Consider the following 16,226-nt stretch of genomic DNA (forward strand, 5'->3'; position numbering starts at 1 on the left):
CATGCAGTCATTTCAGAGGAGCCGAATTAATCTGACCTTTAAGAAGTTTTATCGGACACATTCTTGCAGTGTCTGGTGCTGTGACTCCTATAACTGGCCCTTCACCTCTTGTGAACGGAGATCTTTTGTAGAGATGTGTCTGTATTCTTGATATAGATGTAATTCAGACTAGTTGCCATACTTTTGACTCCAGTTGGGTTATATTAGAAAGTCTGATTCAGTTTAGACACTTGATCTTAAAAGTTCACAATTTCATTGTTCGCTTGATTTTTGACCCTCAATATTTTAGTTATTATTATACCATGTATAGTTTCTTCATGTGAAGACTAACACCGGTCTCCCCTACATCTGCTTTCTTGTTTAACCTTTATGAGGTATCAATGGATGGTATTCTCTAACACCTGGTAGGATTATAGCCTTATAGCTGTCAGCTAATGTTGATTTGCAGCATGCATGTATAAAATTGTTTGCTCTGTCTTTATTGTTGCTTTATGCTGTCTTGCCTAAAGCTAGAGATTATGCACAGGCTCAGACAGAGATAATAAACCCATTAAACTATATTAATATGTCAACGTTCTGAATTAGGAAACTAAGCCGGACATGGGATAAACAGCCTACTTTTCATGAAAAATGTAATGGTCCAAGATCTAGCCATATTCCTCAGTAAACCGTCAGTGCTTCTACTGACAGAAATATTTAAAAGATGTATGATGCATTCCTTTGAAATAAGTTGTTTGGATGCCACAGAGTCTTTTCTGTCAACATGATTCAAAAAGCCCCAGGTGAATGTATAATGACACACAAGAACTTTTTACTAAGGAACTGGTTTTCCTCTATGCTGCATTTTTGTTTTGTTGGATGACCGCTTCATACAAATGATCGTATAAAATTGTAAGTAAAACAAAGATTCGATGGAGTACATTTTACAAGAAAATACTATTTCAGTCTTTCTACGTAATAATTTCAGTTTTTTTTAAATCAACGTGTTACTTGCCATTTCTTTGGAATTATTTATAAAATTCATGTTCAAGTTTTTTGAGTTATTTAAAAAAAATCATACACCACGTTTTTTTCAGTATAAAAAAGGAGTCTCTGAGATTACACTCCTGACACCTGCTGGTGTGGATGAAGCATTATGGAAATTAGCAGCCATGATGATTTATTTATGTGTTTGTTGACTGACAATAAGAGGTCCTACCATAATGAAGCAGTATTTGATTGGTCACGTGATTATTCAAAAAAGTCGATTTTTATTAGTCTGTCATTTACATGCTAAGTCAGGATGAAAGCTGACCTGCTCTTTGTCAGACCTATTTATAATGTATTAATCAGCCTCAGTGGAGTCAGTCTGGGCCTGATTACTAGTTTTGATCAGTCAGGGCTCATCTTAGTTTCCAAATAGTTCACATGCCAAGTCCTGCAAATTAGATGCCTACAAATACTACACTTAATCACAGTCATAAGCGCTGTAAACATGTGGGGAAAATGAAATTGACACTCTGTCAACACCGTAATTCCCAATGCCATATGCTAATTTCAGTGGATTGCTGTGTAAAACTCGACTATATTTAGTTTCTATCTGGCTTCGTGGGTGGCTTGCGATATGGCACAAGAGATTTCCAGTCATGCCAGGAATCCCGTTCCATATATAAATGAAAAAACACGAACCCTGTCACTCATGCGCTTCTCCAAGTATGAAAAGTAGTACACTTTACTGTAGCACACTTTTAAAGAAGTATTTATTAAGGAAATAACATTATTTTTAAGAATATACTTAAATGCAGATAAATGTACATTTTTAAATGTATAAAAAAATGCAATTATTTTAAATAACAACTTATGAGCAGGGACCTTTAAATATATTTAAAATATATATCTCTGACATATGCTAAAAGTGTTACTGCTAAATGCTAAACTTTAAATTATATATAGAATAACCCCTTTAGTTAAAATAATAATCTTCAAGTGTTTTAGTATGTTAGTCAAAACATCACACAAGATTTTTATATGATTAATCATTCAGTTATTTAAAAGCTTTTACTTACAAGTGTACTTGAAAAGTTACTATTTAAGCTTAAGTGTGTTAAGTTATCAGCTAGTACCTTTTTTTCAAGCTATGTTTTTAAGATTTGTACTCTTTTTCACAAGGGTACGTTCTATTAGTTAATTTCATTTTATTTTGCCATTTCATGCCAATCATTCCTCACAAATGCTAATGAAACTGCCGTCTTAGGGTCATATTTACCAAACAGGGCAAATTAGCATGAGAGCGCAGTTCCAGAACAGGACTATATATTAATTAGAATATATTAAAGTTAATATACCACACTTCTACCACACACTTTCTATTCAACAAAGCGAAAAATTGTTTAAGAATTAATAGTATAAGCTCTTTAGGGTGTTAAATAAGTGCAATCATTGATAAGTAACGTCTTTAGTAAATCCCGTCAGCACTATTTTAATGCCAAAAGATGGTTTGCGCTGGCACAAGCTAGTAAACCTGGCCCTTAGTGACTGAAGCAAACGCTGAGGGAGAGTCAAGAGACTGTGATGCAATATCACAGAATAACTCCATCATCATCCAGGAACAAACTGATCTCTGTTCAAAGAGGCCAGCGCGGGTTTCATCGGTTTCTATCTGTGCCAGTGTGAGCTGATATTTATATCCACAGTGAGCTGTTCTCCCCTTCCTCCCTCGCCCCGTCCCGTCCCGACCCTCAGCCTCCGCCCACCTAATTGCAAAGCCACCGGGGGCAGCTCTGACATATCCAAACAGCAGGCATGGGCCGTCAAAAATAAGAAGGGCACTGTGGCCACCAAACAAACCCAGACTCTCTTTCTTTCTCGATTGGCAAGTTCTCGCTCTTCTCTCGCTTTGCTGTTCCTCAAACTTCATGAAGATCATACCTGGTAGGTCAAAGAGTCAAGAGTTTTATTGTGACTTTTAATATATGTTTGCTTGTTGGTGGAGGCGGGAGGGGAAAGCCTCAGTGCTGACATACAAAAATGCTATTGCGTAATAGACTTCGGTTATCTGCGAGGTGTCGTAGTTTTAGTTTGTTATTTTTGTGGATGTGGGTCGAGCTCTACCTGGAGGAGTTACGTGTTCGCCCGGGTAGAACGCGGTGGGCGGGTAGAAAAACGGGGCGAGAGTTGGATTTCAGAAGGAAATTCTCTGTGTCTGCACGGGAATGTGAGGTGTCCCGTATCGGCGCTATTTTTGAGGGCTGTAAAAACGCTTCCACCTGTTTGGGGCTCGAAGCAGGCTTCTCTGGCGCTGTAATAATAGAGCCGTACTGTAACTACAAAGTTGCTTTGGTTTCAAAACATAATGCTGAACCTTACTGTGTATTCAAATCTACGGAAGAAACTGATTATTCAGTCTATGTTTGGTCTTCGTGGTCAGTATAGGATGACTTCTTTGTAAAGACAAGGCTAAATGTGTGAACTTTGCATTGCAGCTGTCAAACACATTTTATTATTATTTTTTTAATTAAGTGCAAGTCAAAATTTTTGTCTGTGGCAATCAACAGCATGTGTAATTTTATTAGTATTAAATAGTTAATCGAGTATTTACTAACATTTTTAATTCGTTTTTATTTGATGTATTTTCACCTTTTTTTAATTTTAGTTTTATTTTCTATTTTATGTAGCTCTATATTTTTTGATTCCGCTTAAATTCAGTTTTTCAGTACTTAAAATATGAACACTGTTTTAAGTTTAGTTGTTTTACTTTCCATTTTATATAGTTGAATATTTTTATTCAGCTTGAATTTATTTTTATTTCACTTTTAGTGCTTATAATATTTTTTATCTGCCAAGTCAACCTTTTTTATTTTAAATTAAGTATTTCGAGTTTTTCGTCTGATATTTATATTTAAAATGTATTTTACTTCAGCCGTGTTTCAGCCAGTGAAAGTGTTTTTGATCGTTTTAGTTTTAACAACATACGTAGAACAGATGCTATCAATAGAACTGAAAGTCAACATCATTTACAACCCAAGTGGGCACTACATACCGCATCCGAGCCAAAGGCTTGAGGGGTTGAAAAATAAATAATCCGCGATGACAACAACACGTTGCAGAGACAAAGTAAATTAAATTAACACGCTGATGGGTACATTTCATTTCGATAGTCCATGTAGCTATAAGTACTTGTCAACATATCAACTACCTCTCATTACAGTCTCAGTCTCAGTAGACTAGTACACGGTTAGGGTTAGTAGAATTAGTTGACACACTTGCAAAAGTGCATACACTTACTTTTGCCTTTAGGTGTGTCATTATCTTTAGATTAATGAAATGCTTTAACTAGTTTGTCCTAAAAGAGACTAGGTGTGTCTTCTGGTTCCAGACTCAACGGGTTCCTGCGAACCCTGGAGTGATGTTAAATGTTCAAACACGCTTTACTCAACTATATTGAAACCTGATCGAGATTATAGTGAGGAAGCAGAGCGTGACTGAAAGCACACCGATGGAGGTACTGGATAGATCTCTGTTGTCTTCATGTTTCCTGCTGTTTTTCGCCGGCCCTCGGCTCCACCTGTTTCTCCTCTTCTGCTGCTGGGGCATGTTGTCACGCCGATCTCGGTCTGGTGTTTTGAGGAAACACTGAGACGAAGGTCAGAGGTTTCACGGCAGCAGCGAGTTGTTCTCATGTTCTCGTTTCGTCTTGAGGAGGCTAGTCTCCTTCTCTCGCCCTGGCGTGACTTTGTGGGCAGGGAGATTAACCCTTTGTTTCCAGTAACAGAGCGTGAGATGAGAAAGGGGAGTGCTTATGAGGTTCATTCTGCTTTGCCAAGTTGCATGAAGTTTATCATAAGGATAGGCATCTTGTCTAAGACTAGCATCAACAAATACCTTCAACATTCAGTTTATTCGGTATAGTAAATATGACAAGAACTCAGAGTTAAACTGTGTCAGAACTTTCATCTCGATAATGTTTGATAACTTTGAACTTAAAAGAAGTAAAATGATCTTAAAAGCTTGTTAAAAGTAAAATGCATTCGGCAAAGTTCTGTTGTTTTGCTTACCAAGTAAATGCATCTTAAGTTAAGGATCTTCAGATGTTTTGTCAGCTGACTGAGATGTGGAGATCTTCTCAGCAGGGTTTTTTCAGGAGGTGTCTGTCTCTGATCACAGATGTTCCTCTCGTCCTCCTCCGTCATTGTTTGTTTGATCATAAACCTCTAATACAGGACGGCGCAGATCTTATTACAGATGATTGCTATGTAAGAAATAGACGGCAGATGAATCTCTTCCTCCTGTGGGCTGTGGGTTTTGTAAGAGGAGAATGATGGTGTTGTATGACTCTGGTTCATTCTACATGTAAGAGAAAATCTGACCTCTTTCCACCCTTAAACTGAACCCTTTGTGCATCTACCAGGTGCATCTTAACCCTTAACCCTTTAATAACGATAGACCAGATCTGTTATATGAAGGACAAAATGTCTATAATAAATAATAAAATGGAATAAATGAAAATGATGTTTTATTACGTTAAATAATTCACATTTATTCATGTTTTTTTAAATGATTTTACAGCGATTGCTTATATTAGCGTTAGTATTAGTACTAGTAAGATTACTAATATTAGTAATACTTTGCTAATTTTACACTGATTATGCAGGTGTCATTACAATTTATTTATTCATGTGAATAATCCTAATAAGATGCCGTAATTATACACAAAATGTGAATTTATTCATTCATTCTAATAATATATTATTATTCATTCCATTTGCACTAATAATGAAGTTGTCGGTACAAAATAAACGGTTGCATAAAATAATAATAAATATAATATTTATTAATTGATTTGTAAACTCTACTAATAAGAGGACATTCATATTAATAAGTATATTAAGTTTCAGGATAAATATTATTGTATATAGTAGTATATTAAGTTTTGGTAGGATAAATTATGACACCATTAGCTTATCAGTGCTGCTTTGATTAGGTTTGACTCTGACTATAGTATTAAAGTGTTGTATCTGTAGTCTACTCATCAGATAATAATTAACTAAAGCCTGTATTGTTCTGATGTGAACACTGTAATTCAGACTTTGAATGGCAAATGGCATGAAAACTTTGAATAACAAATGGACGTCCAGAGGCCTAGTTTTTCCACGTGTGCATTGAATAAAAAGCACTTCTGAGCTGAAGTACATCAGAAACGGTTCCCAATATAGGATCCTTCCATCAGCACATACATAGTCTCTTGACTCTTAAGACCACTATAATGGAAAGTTCCAGAGGCGTCTCCGCTCTCCGGGATCCTGTATGATGCTGGATGTGTGTTTTCTTCAGGGAGCAGAAGGGCATGTAGAAGATGTGTGCTGGGACTGGCCTCCAGGAGCCATAAAGAGGCTGCCGCTGCTCTTTAGACATGCTTTATGTGCTTTTATGGACCAAAGGGATGCTTCTGCTTGAGCTCGGCTGTTATTTTTAACCATCCGCTCGTAAACGAGGTTTATTACATACTGTGGCACATCTTAACTGGGTCTCAACCAATTACTTCTGCATTTGTTTTTATTAATAATGCATCTCTATATGCACGTGCAGTGGAATTCACGGCTTCTGCCATGGAATAAAAAGCTCAGAATTTATTATAAATATGAACTTAGAATTAAAAGATGGAAGTTTAGAGTTTTTTCTTGCAATTCTGCATCTCATAATTTGGTTTATATGTTGAAATTGAGTTGTGAGATCTAACCTAAATATTGCATTCTTAAGAATTGCTAAATTTTGAATTGTGAAAAAGTTGCAATTTCCTTTTTATTTTTTACACCATCAAGGAATTATGGAAAGTTCAGTGGCCTCAGTGTTCATTAGGTTGGTGATTTGGTCTATTACCAAATCATTAGTGATTAAAAATAATAAACTTTGTACAGTAAGAAATGTATTATAGTCACTTGTCTGTGTGTCATTGTGTCATGTCCCAGGTTATTATTAACAAAAAAAAAAAAAAAAAAAAAAAAAAAATTAAAAAAAATATATATATATATATATATATATATATATATATATATATATAAAAAAAAAAAATTATTAAAACTTTACTAAAAGATCAAATTATAATAGCTTTACAAGATCTGTTGGAAAAGTTACATTTAAAAAAAAAAAAGTTGCATGACATATCTGTAATTCTGTTTTATTTAAATGCAAGTCTTCTGTAAACAGGTGACCCAGGCAGCTTTGCTATTGGATAATGGAGGCCATATAGTTTGTTTATGGCCCGTGACTAAAGGTCAGGAGAGGCACGGGAAGTCATTAGCAGTCTTTAAGGATGACTGCAGGAATCGCTGGCCATGTCTCAGGATGTTTTGCGCTGTAACAGTCGCAGTGATGGAAATATTTCTCAGAGCCGTTATGGAGAAAGACTGGAGCTGCTGTACAGTCAGATGTGTTGTGTCGGTGAGTCTGATACAGAGCAGCTTCTTTCAGTCACTGGATCCCATCACCGTTAGAGACTTTCATTCACATCATCGCCTGTTATGTAATGTCTGGCTGCTCTAATCATCTCAATCCTGATGCTGAAACTATAAATCACTTAAATCACTTTACTTTGGCAGTCTGGTGCCAGTGTGTTATGCAATAGGCATTCTGAATAACATGCACTTATACTTATTTCAGTTCTTGCGTAGTTATCCTACATGTTCATGGCCTGATTCATAATAATACATTTGAAATATTATAGCTATTTTTAATTATAATAATTCATTTATTAGGCAACTGGCACTTTACTGAATGAATGTTATGTTCACACTGCTCTTACTTCACTACGCAAACTAATCTAAAATGACTCTATGTTGAGGTCACGTGACAACAGTGCAGCATGCTACTGTTTTAATCCCCGCCCATCCATTCAATCAGAGGATCCATAACCCCGCCCTTTAAAGACGCAGGAGCCAATCTGATGTCAGCAAGATGATTGATTCACACACAGTTTCTAGTCGGTCATTCCCTTAATCTTCTTCAGTTAGTGTGACACACGGCATTTCTCAAAGAAATATTTATAGCAAATACATAACGTACGCATATTTCTCTCTCACGCTGTGTTTTGCCGCCATCTAGTGTTAAATGTCTCACTTCTATAACTTTCACTGAAGATGTGATGCAGCATGAAACAAGACAAACGACGCATTCCTTCACTTTTACCGAAGTTAATGGTGAAATGATCACCCGGCATTATTCTCATCCTCTTTTTACAACAGCCATCGCTATTTAATAACACAGGCATCAGAAAGCCGGGGATTCACGCGGGAAAGGCCCACGCTTACATGTTTATCTATTACTCATGAGCAGTTTTTGATTGCTGATGTGATCGGGAGGCTCTTAGATTTATGAAGTAATTTCAGCTCAGCCCCTTCCTTTGAATGACTTGTGTTCAGACTATATATACAGAGATGAGTAAGAGTGTGTTCTTCTCATCGGCTGCCATGGCTACTGTGTGTTTGGACAACTCTTCTCAGATGTCCGTCGTATCTGCGCCGTCAGCGTCTCAGATGGAGGCACTTATTATGTCACTAAGGCAATGCAGTCGAAAGCAGAAGCGCTGTCATAGTTCTCTGCTGATCTCATCAAGCAACGTGCGTCATGTTCATCTTTTATAGATGATGCTTCCCTCAGCTGTTCAGACACCTCAGCTATTGTGAAATTACCTGTCAGGTTTTATGATTATGTCCTAATTATTGGCCAGGAGAGGGAGACAAATTATTCATCGACGTCCGCTTGAAACACCAAAGCACTTTTTATTTTCATATTTATGAATGCGATAGCTAAAATCAAGTAGTCGAGAAAGAGCTAGTTAAATAAACCGTGAGCGAACTTAATAATTCACCAATAAATAGTGCACAGAACAGGATGCATGACATTTTTAAATGAGGTTTGCATAAACCCTAATGGAGATATTTAATCATTTTGTATGCACTAATCTAGCAAGTGTAGAATATTTTAAATGTGATTATCTAAAATATTTTGAGCATGTACCTACATTTTCTTTTAGATTATCTAATGCTTGCTTAATGATTATTTAATGCTTTGCAGGTCACGACCAGGTTAGTTTGCAGACTTTTATCTGAAGAAACGCATGATTCACTGAAACATGTTTGACTTTAACAATCAGATTGGCTTCAGTGGAAGAATGAAGTTGTTTTAGAGCAAGTTTTTACGTGCGGATTAAAGATGACTGTAACGGAGACGCAGAGGCGTTGTTAGAATCCGTGTGCGGTAGTTTTATTAGGGCTGAGACAACGATCGTACCGGTCAGAACAAAGATAGCAATCCAAGGCATCTCCGGAGGACACCGGCTGCTGCTGTTGTGAATCTCCTGACCGGTCCGGCTCTGACCGGCCCAGCGCAACATATAGATGAGCACAGATCACTGTATTAATCCTCCTAGCTCTCTGAAAGCCACATAATCATGGCTTCCAGTAACAAGCACGCGAGGGAGAGGTGTTGGATAGGACAGGGTGTGTCAGGTGGATCAAAGCAGACGTCCCTCCACACGCTCTCACACGCAGAGGGAAAGTCGGGATCGGGAGGCGCTTTCTCTGCTTGTGCAGTTTGGTTACGCCTAACCCGGGAATGTGAGGAGTTACTGTTCTTCAAACAATCAGTCTCATTATCTTTGAAGACAAGCTTCAGTCTGATCTGTCGTGTTCTTCTCATCTTTGCCTGTGCTGCAGGAGAATGTCTCAGACTGATAGTTTAGACACCTTCAGCTCCTGCATCATGTCTCTCTCTCTCTCTCTCTCTCTCTCTCTCTGTTGTCAGATTTTTACTTGACTTTGATATCGGTTGTAATAAGATTCTAGATGAACACTTACCGGACTGAAGCAGCCGGGCCTGTACTTGTCTATCTAGAAAACTCAGTGAGCCATCATATGAGCTTCATCCCTCAATCATCATTGGATTGCACTGCATTATAGGTTTTGATCAACTAAGCATTTAAATATCATCTTTCCAAGTCCTATTAGTGGAGATAAAGTCATGAAGAGTCATAAAAGCCTGATGCATTTTTGTTTTTGCATTTTATCTAAAGATTCCATATACTGTTCTATTTCAAAGGATTTTATGTATTTGTTGCTTGTTTCGGTCAGGCTTTACAGGGTTCATTATCACCCACAATAACAGTTCATTCATCCATCTTCTCATCTGACCTCAGATCAAGAGCATTTTTTGGTGCATGTGGTTCATAGAGAGATCTGGGGTGTGTTCATGGGAGGTTAATCAAGATAAATACTTGATATTGATTCAAAAGGCCCATCATGCTTCACTCTGCGCGTGTGGAGGATCATGAATGATTTGTCTTGTGCAGACTTGACTCGACTGCTGGAATCAAGCCTGGTCCATATCGCGGCTCTGGCCGAGAACCAAGCGCATTCTTTTGTTAAAATGTCATTTAAGGGCAAGTTCATCTAAATATAAGGGTGTGCTCAAGGATATCACGTTTTGGATATCACGTGTCTCAAACAAAGCTCTTGAATATCTTCAAAGGCTGTATTTGTATAATGCTGTGTGTCTTGTGAGCTCATGTCTTATTATTGATCCAGCCAATCAAGTTACTGTAAGTATCAGCTGGTCTGTGAATGATGTTATGTCGTATGGAAACATCTGATGATCCTGTGAGCTAAAACACATTAAAAGAGCATCACATCAATGTATTTTTGCAATCAGCAGAAAACTCCAACGTTTATCGTTATATGATTCGCCAATTTTAATAAATTCTTATGATAATTATGTATGTGAATGAGCAACTGCGTCTGCAATAATGATCTAATTATTAGTTAATTATCAGTTAATGAGCACCATAATTAAACAAGGATGATCAAAGCTAATATGAGGTTACATAAAAAAGTAGTCAGTCAGTATTATAAGGTAATGGGGAAATGTTATTACAATTTAAAATAGCTGTGGATATCTTGTAAAATGTCATTTATTCTTGCGATCAAGCTGAGTTTTCATCATTACTCTATTCTTCAGTGTCACGTGATCCTTCAGAAATTTGCAGCTCGAGAAACATCTCTGATTATCATCGATGTTGAAAACAGTTGTGCTGCTTCAATATGTCTGAGGAAATCAGGATGCATTTTGTTTTTCAGGAATCTTTGATGAATAGAAGATTCAAAGGAACAGCATTTAACTGAAAAGAAGGTCTTTACTGTCTCTTTTGATTCATTTAAAACCATAAAACATAAATACATACACAAATCATTCTTCAAATTTAAGATTACTTAAAATTACAGTAGGTAGGGCAGATTTGAAATCATAGAAAACAAATGGTTGTAAATGCTATTATAGGTGTTGGTAGTTTTTTGGTGTGCCACACCTTCATACTTCTCCTGTACCAACAGACATTTAGACGTCTATAAAATAAAGGTGTCAGCTTCCATATCTGCTGAGGAGCATCGTAAAGCATTGCAAACACTGTCAAGTTCAGGCTGTTATAGTTCCCTGCGAGCCTGAACAGGTTACCAAAAGAGCAGCTTCTGGCGCGGGTCTGTTCAGATGAGGAGCCTGCGATGAAGGCCTCATCCTCATCTTCTGCTCTAGGTTTACGTCTGTATGACATGAGCAACATTTGTCTGGTCTCCTGATTGGATGCTTGATGAACAAATCCAACACTCGACAGAATGATTCCCTTGAATTTCTTAACTTTTGTTACTCATGTATCTACAGTTTGGACTCCATACCTGGATTTTATCGATGCTTCTTTAAGTAATATCTACAATTTTTGGTATGTCGTAGTGCAAATTATTAATGAATTGTGAATTCTTTGTTTCTTGTTTGGGTTACGTTTATGTTATACATGGTTGAAATGTTGATGAAAAAGATTGTAGACATATCTAGTTTGGTTGTACATGATGGAGCCGGTTGAGCATGACCACATATACACAGACTCATGCACGCGAGAAAGTGAGATGAGTCTCATGAAGAATATTCTTTGTGTTTGTGGCTGTTGATTCTGCAGCCTCTGGTTATGTATTTTCCTGGGGTTGGTCTGGACTGCGTGTGTAGACCTGAGCGGCCCATCCCAGAGCCTCACCCTGCCTCGCTGGCAGAGCGCAGCCTCTCAGTTAGTCATACTTGCCCAACCGCTCAGGTATGTCACGGTGGTTAATCATTAGAGAGGCGTATACAGTATATGTGTGTGTGTTTATGGGCATGAGCGTGATTGTGTAACCATCTTCCTGTAATGGTTCTGTGCACTCGTTGCACAACTCTCAGCCGCTGTTTTAACGCTCTTCCTGTTGAGCCCGTGATGGTTTAGTGTGTGTATGTGTGTGTTTGGAGAGGGTGTGGGATTCTAGATGAGGCATGCTGGCGGACACACCTTCCCACTCACTTTCCCTGATTCCACCCCTTCTTCTTCTTCCTGCCTCGGCTCCACCAACATGACAATTTAGGGCCGAGGCGGAGCCTAGCGTTTCCTGCAATGCCCTCCAACCTCCATGTCTCTGTGCAGTCAGAGCAAGAGCAGGCCCACAACCTGTAGCTCGTGGCATCGTTTAGAGGAGCTAGGACATGGACGGCAGGAGCTGAGCAGAAAGAAAGCAGAACAGGAACATCGTTGCAATTTTCCATTCGGACAAGCTAAGATAAGGAGCTGAGGTTTGGGACTCTGTGTTAGCGTGACGTAGAGGAGATGAGTACTCAGCAGAGACGGAGGGAATACTCCACCGACAGCCTGGAGAGGGACAGGATCCCTTCAGATGACTTACACTATCAGGGAATGCTGAAAGCCTTGGAAGGCAGGAAAGGTATTTAGGAGAGCTGTCTGATGCACCTGCTCGGGATGCAAGAGAAAGCTCTTCTTCATAGAAGTCAGATCGCTAGTAATGATTGCCGTATGAACTTCACAGACGTACATTGAAACTCATCTTTGATCTTAAGCAGTGTTTTGGTTTTGAAAGCATTTTTAGCTAACGCTTTATTTAGATGTTCATTCTACTATGAACTATGAATAACACTAAAATGTAACTCTAATGAGTTCACTGACATGTAGTCGAGCGAGCAGAATTTCTAAAGTGAACTATCAGTAAAAGTGTAACACGTTCATAAAACAAGATTTAATTGAGTCGTGAAACCGTAAGAGATTAAGATTTCAGCGTAAATACAGAAACTCTTTCATTCAAGAGTTTCTTTCATTATGTATTCTCTGAGAAATAGAAAAGCAACATATGCAGATTTGCTCAACGTATCTTATTTTACTGGAAAACATTGTTTATTATTATTTTTAGTAGTAGTAGTATGAGTATTAGTATTATTATTTGCAGTGTATATGGCTTAGGTTTCTTCTTTAACGTTAGTCCAGGATCTAGGATTTTACTGTTATGATATTACATGTATACATAATCATAGTTCTTGCATTAATGAGAAAACCATGAGAATAATATTTGCCATTTCAATGCAATCTTGTAAGAAAACAGGATTATTTTAGAAGATTATACTGACATCAGATATCTCATTATTAAGAAACTGCATGTAAGTCAGGTTTTTGGTAGGAGTTTATTTTATGGTCTCTTAAATAGTTGCTTATTGGCATTTATATTACTAGAATATTATCCATTTATTATTAGTAATTAAGCACATATTAATGTATTATTCTACATCCCTAATCCTACCCAATACCTAAATTTAACAACTGCCACACTAACTATTAATAAGCAGCAAATTAGGAATTTATTAAAGGAAGAGTCATAGTTAATAGTGAATAAGTGTTCCCAGTTTCAAAGTGTTACCATTTTAAATTAAGTTTTTTAGTAAAGCAGTAAACAACTACCCAGGTGCCTTTAAATCACGCTCTTAAAAGGTTCACACAGAAGCTGCCTCACCTGACCACTATTTAAATAGATGACATATATTTACCAGTGTATAATGAGTTAAGTGGGGCGTTCATCAGCGTCCTGCACTTGATTGGCTCATTCATTAGCAAAAAGTGTGTTGGATACTCTAGTGTACAGTAACACAAGATAAAATGTAATTTTATAGATAAAAAATGAATGTTTTGCATGCCTCACCTACCCCAGAGAGCAGGAGTTGTGCTCTGAATCACAAGGGCGTTGGTTTAAACATTAGCGCTGTGACTCTATACATGTGAGAGGATAGAGAGCAGTGAAAGGTGGTCAGAGGTCAGCTGACGACCCCCGTAAAGCTCCTCGCAGCAGGACTCTTCAAACACTAAAGCAAGTCTTACATTAATGACAGGTCAAGGTTTACTGCCTCCACCCAAGATAGTCACCATAGCGGTGATATTTCACAATCATCTCGTCACACTCCACCCAGCAGAAGCAGAAGCTGTTCCCTCCACACTCGACAATCGCTGGGCGTCTCAGTACTTTCAGTTGTATATTCTGTTATGCATTTGATTCCTCAGAAGCAGGAATGAAGTGGATTGAGGTGTTGGGATTCGACTGGACGAGCCACTCAAGTTGGGCTTTTGCTCTGTTTTGGCTCGTGCGTTTCTTTGAGATTGATTGGTAATGGTGGTTTTAAACGTTTTTCAGTCATTGCTGCAAAATGGCATCGTTGATTGTCTCCTGATGCAAAACAAATTCTGTCTGAGATATCATTCGTTTTTAGCAGTTTACTTCTTGCACTGGCTGCCAGAAAGTGGTGTATTGAAATCTCTATCATTGATTATTTCTCATGCTGCTGCATGCTGTTTTGTGTATTTTATACACAAATGATCTATTTTCTACACTTTACAATATATTAGGTGGCCTTAACTACTATAAAATAGCATTCGATAACTGCAAGATAATGAGTTTGCTGTGTAACTACATGTTGTTCTGAAAAAATTGACGCATTTTCTTCTAATGAGCTTAGCTACGGTTAGGTTTGGGAGTAAAGTTTTGCGGTAAGGGTTGAGTTACAGAAAGGGATAAAGTTAACGTGTAATGACACGTTAATTAAGTACAAGTACTTCAGATGTAATTGCAATGCACCAACATGCACGTATCGAGTGGTTCGGTGCACAGTTCATAATACCGTCCTACCAGAAACCATACGTTGATGGAAAGTTGATTCATTCAGGTTTCAGATGACGTATGAATCTCAATTTGAGAAAATTTGTGGTCACTTCAACTGTACACGTGATTACTCTGGTGCTTTGCAAGTTCTCCAGTAATGATGACAGATGAAGTGTAGGTAATTTGTGTTTGTCGCTGCTGCAGGAACATGATTCTGCAGGCTGTGGGTGTGTCTGTGGTGTTGGGTTAGTCATGAGTGATACACGGCTCTGCTGAATTTTCCCAGCCCGAGGCCTCACACTGCGTGGCGTTTTCTTCTTTCCGAACCTGCTCTCCGTCTTTACTTGACGGCGGAGCTGTCTAGACATCTCCTGCGGTCATTACTCTCCGGCTTTACCTGGTGTCTCACTCGGGTGTGCCTGGGGGGTGTTTGGTAGGAGGTGCGCAAAAAGAGCTGATTTAAGAACCTTCTCCGGTTTTCACGTGTTGCACTTCAAATGCATTTTGGTGGTTTCTTTATTAAACAGTCTGGTTGGAAACACACACACACACACACAATAGTGGTTGCATCAGTCTCATGGGAGCGACTATTAAATCAACAGATTAATGATTCAAAAGCATCACAGAGACACTATTGCATGTTTTTTAATTGAAATGAATAAACCTTTGAATTGCTTATTAATATTGATTATTTAGCATTTAACATCAAAGCACTATTTTAATAATCAGCTATATTTAATCACTCCAGGCATTTACTCTGAAAGCTATTAAGTGTGTTGAATTTTCTTTTTTTTTTTTTTTTTTTCGCAGATGAACGGGACAGAGTGCAGAAGAAGACTTTCACAAAATGGGTGAACAAACACTTAATAAAGGTACTTGAACACTTCATACTTACTATGCACCTTTTCAGCACCGGTATCATAGGTTATATGTTGTTGTCATGAATAGCCTAATAAACGGTTAAATCTAAGACCATCAAAAAGAACTGTGTGCTTACATTCAAAAGTGTGTATTTTAGTATCATACTATTTTTTTTTTAAACCACTATTTCAAAAGTTTTTATTTTCATTTTAATTTCACAATGTAAAAAGCTAAGTAATTACGATTTTTTTAAATATTTTTGTAAATATGTCTATTTGTCTGTGTGCATTGTAGCTCTTTTACTACATCAATATGAGAGGACAAAAGCTAAAAAACACCATTTCAGGCTACTTTTTTTCCATTTAGTTTTAGTTTCAGTCAGCTTATAAC

General features: G+C 37.7%; 1 protein-coding gene across 1 annotated transcript in view; it reads left to right on the forward strand.

The window, feature by feature from the left end:
* The window catches only part of plecb (plectin b), a 62,863-nt gene that overhangs the window by 6,112 nt on the left and 40,525 nt on the right, over nucleotides 1–16,226 (forward strand). Inside the window, 1 exon segment of the mRNA XM_043261625.1 lies at nucleotides 15,786–15,847. Coding sequence (XP_043117560.1) covers nucleotides 15,786–15,847 — 62 coding nt within the window.

This window comes from Puntigrus tetrazona, chromosome 16 (genome assembly GCF_018831695.1).
Source record: "Puntigrus tetrazona isolate hp1 chromosome 16, ASM1883169v1, whole genome shotgun sequence".
Taxonomy (NCBI): Eukaryota; Metazoa; Chordata; class Actinopteri; order Cypriniformes; family Cyprinidae; genus Puntigrus; species Puntigrus tetrazona.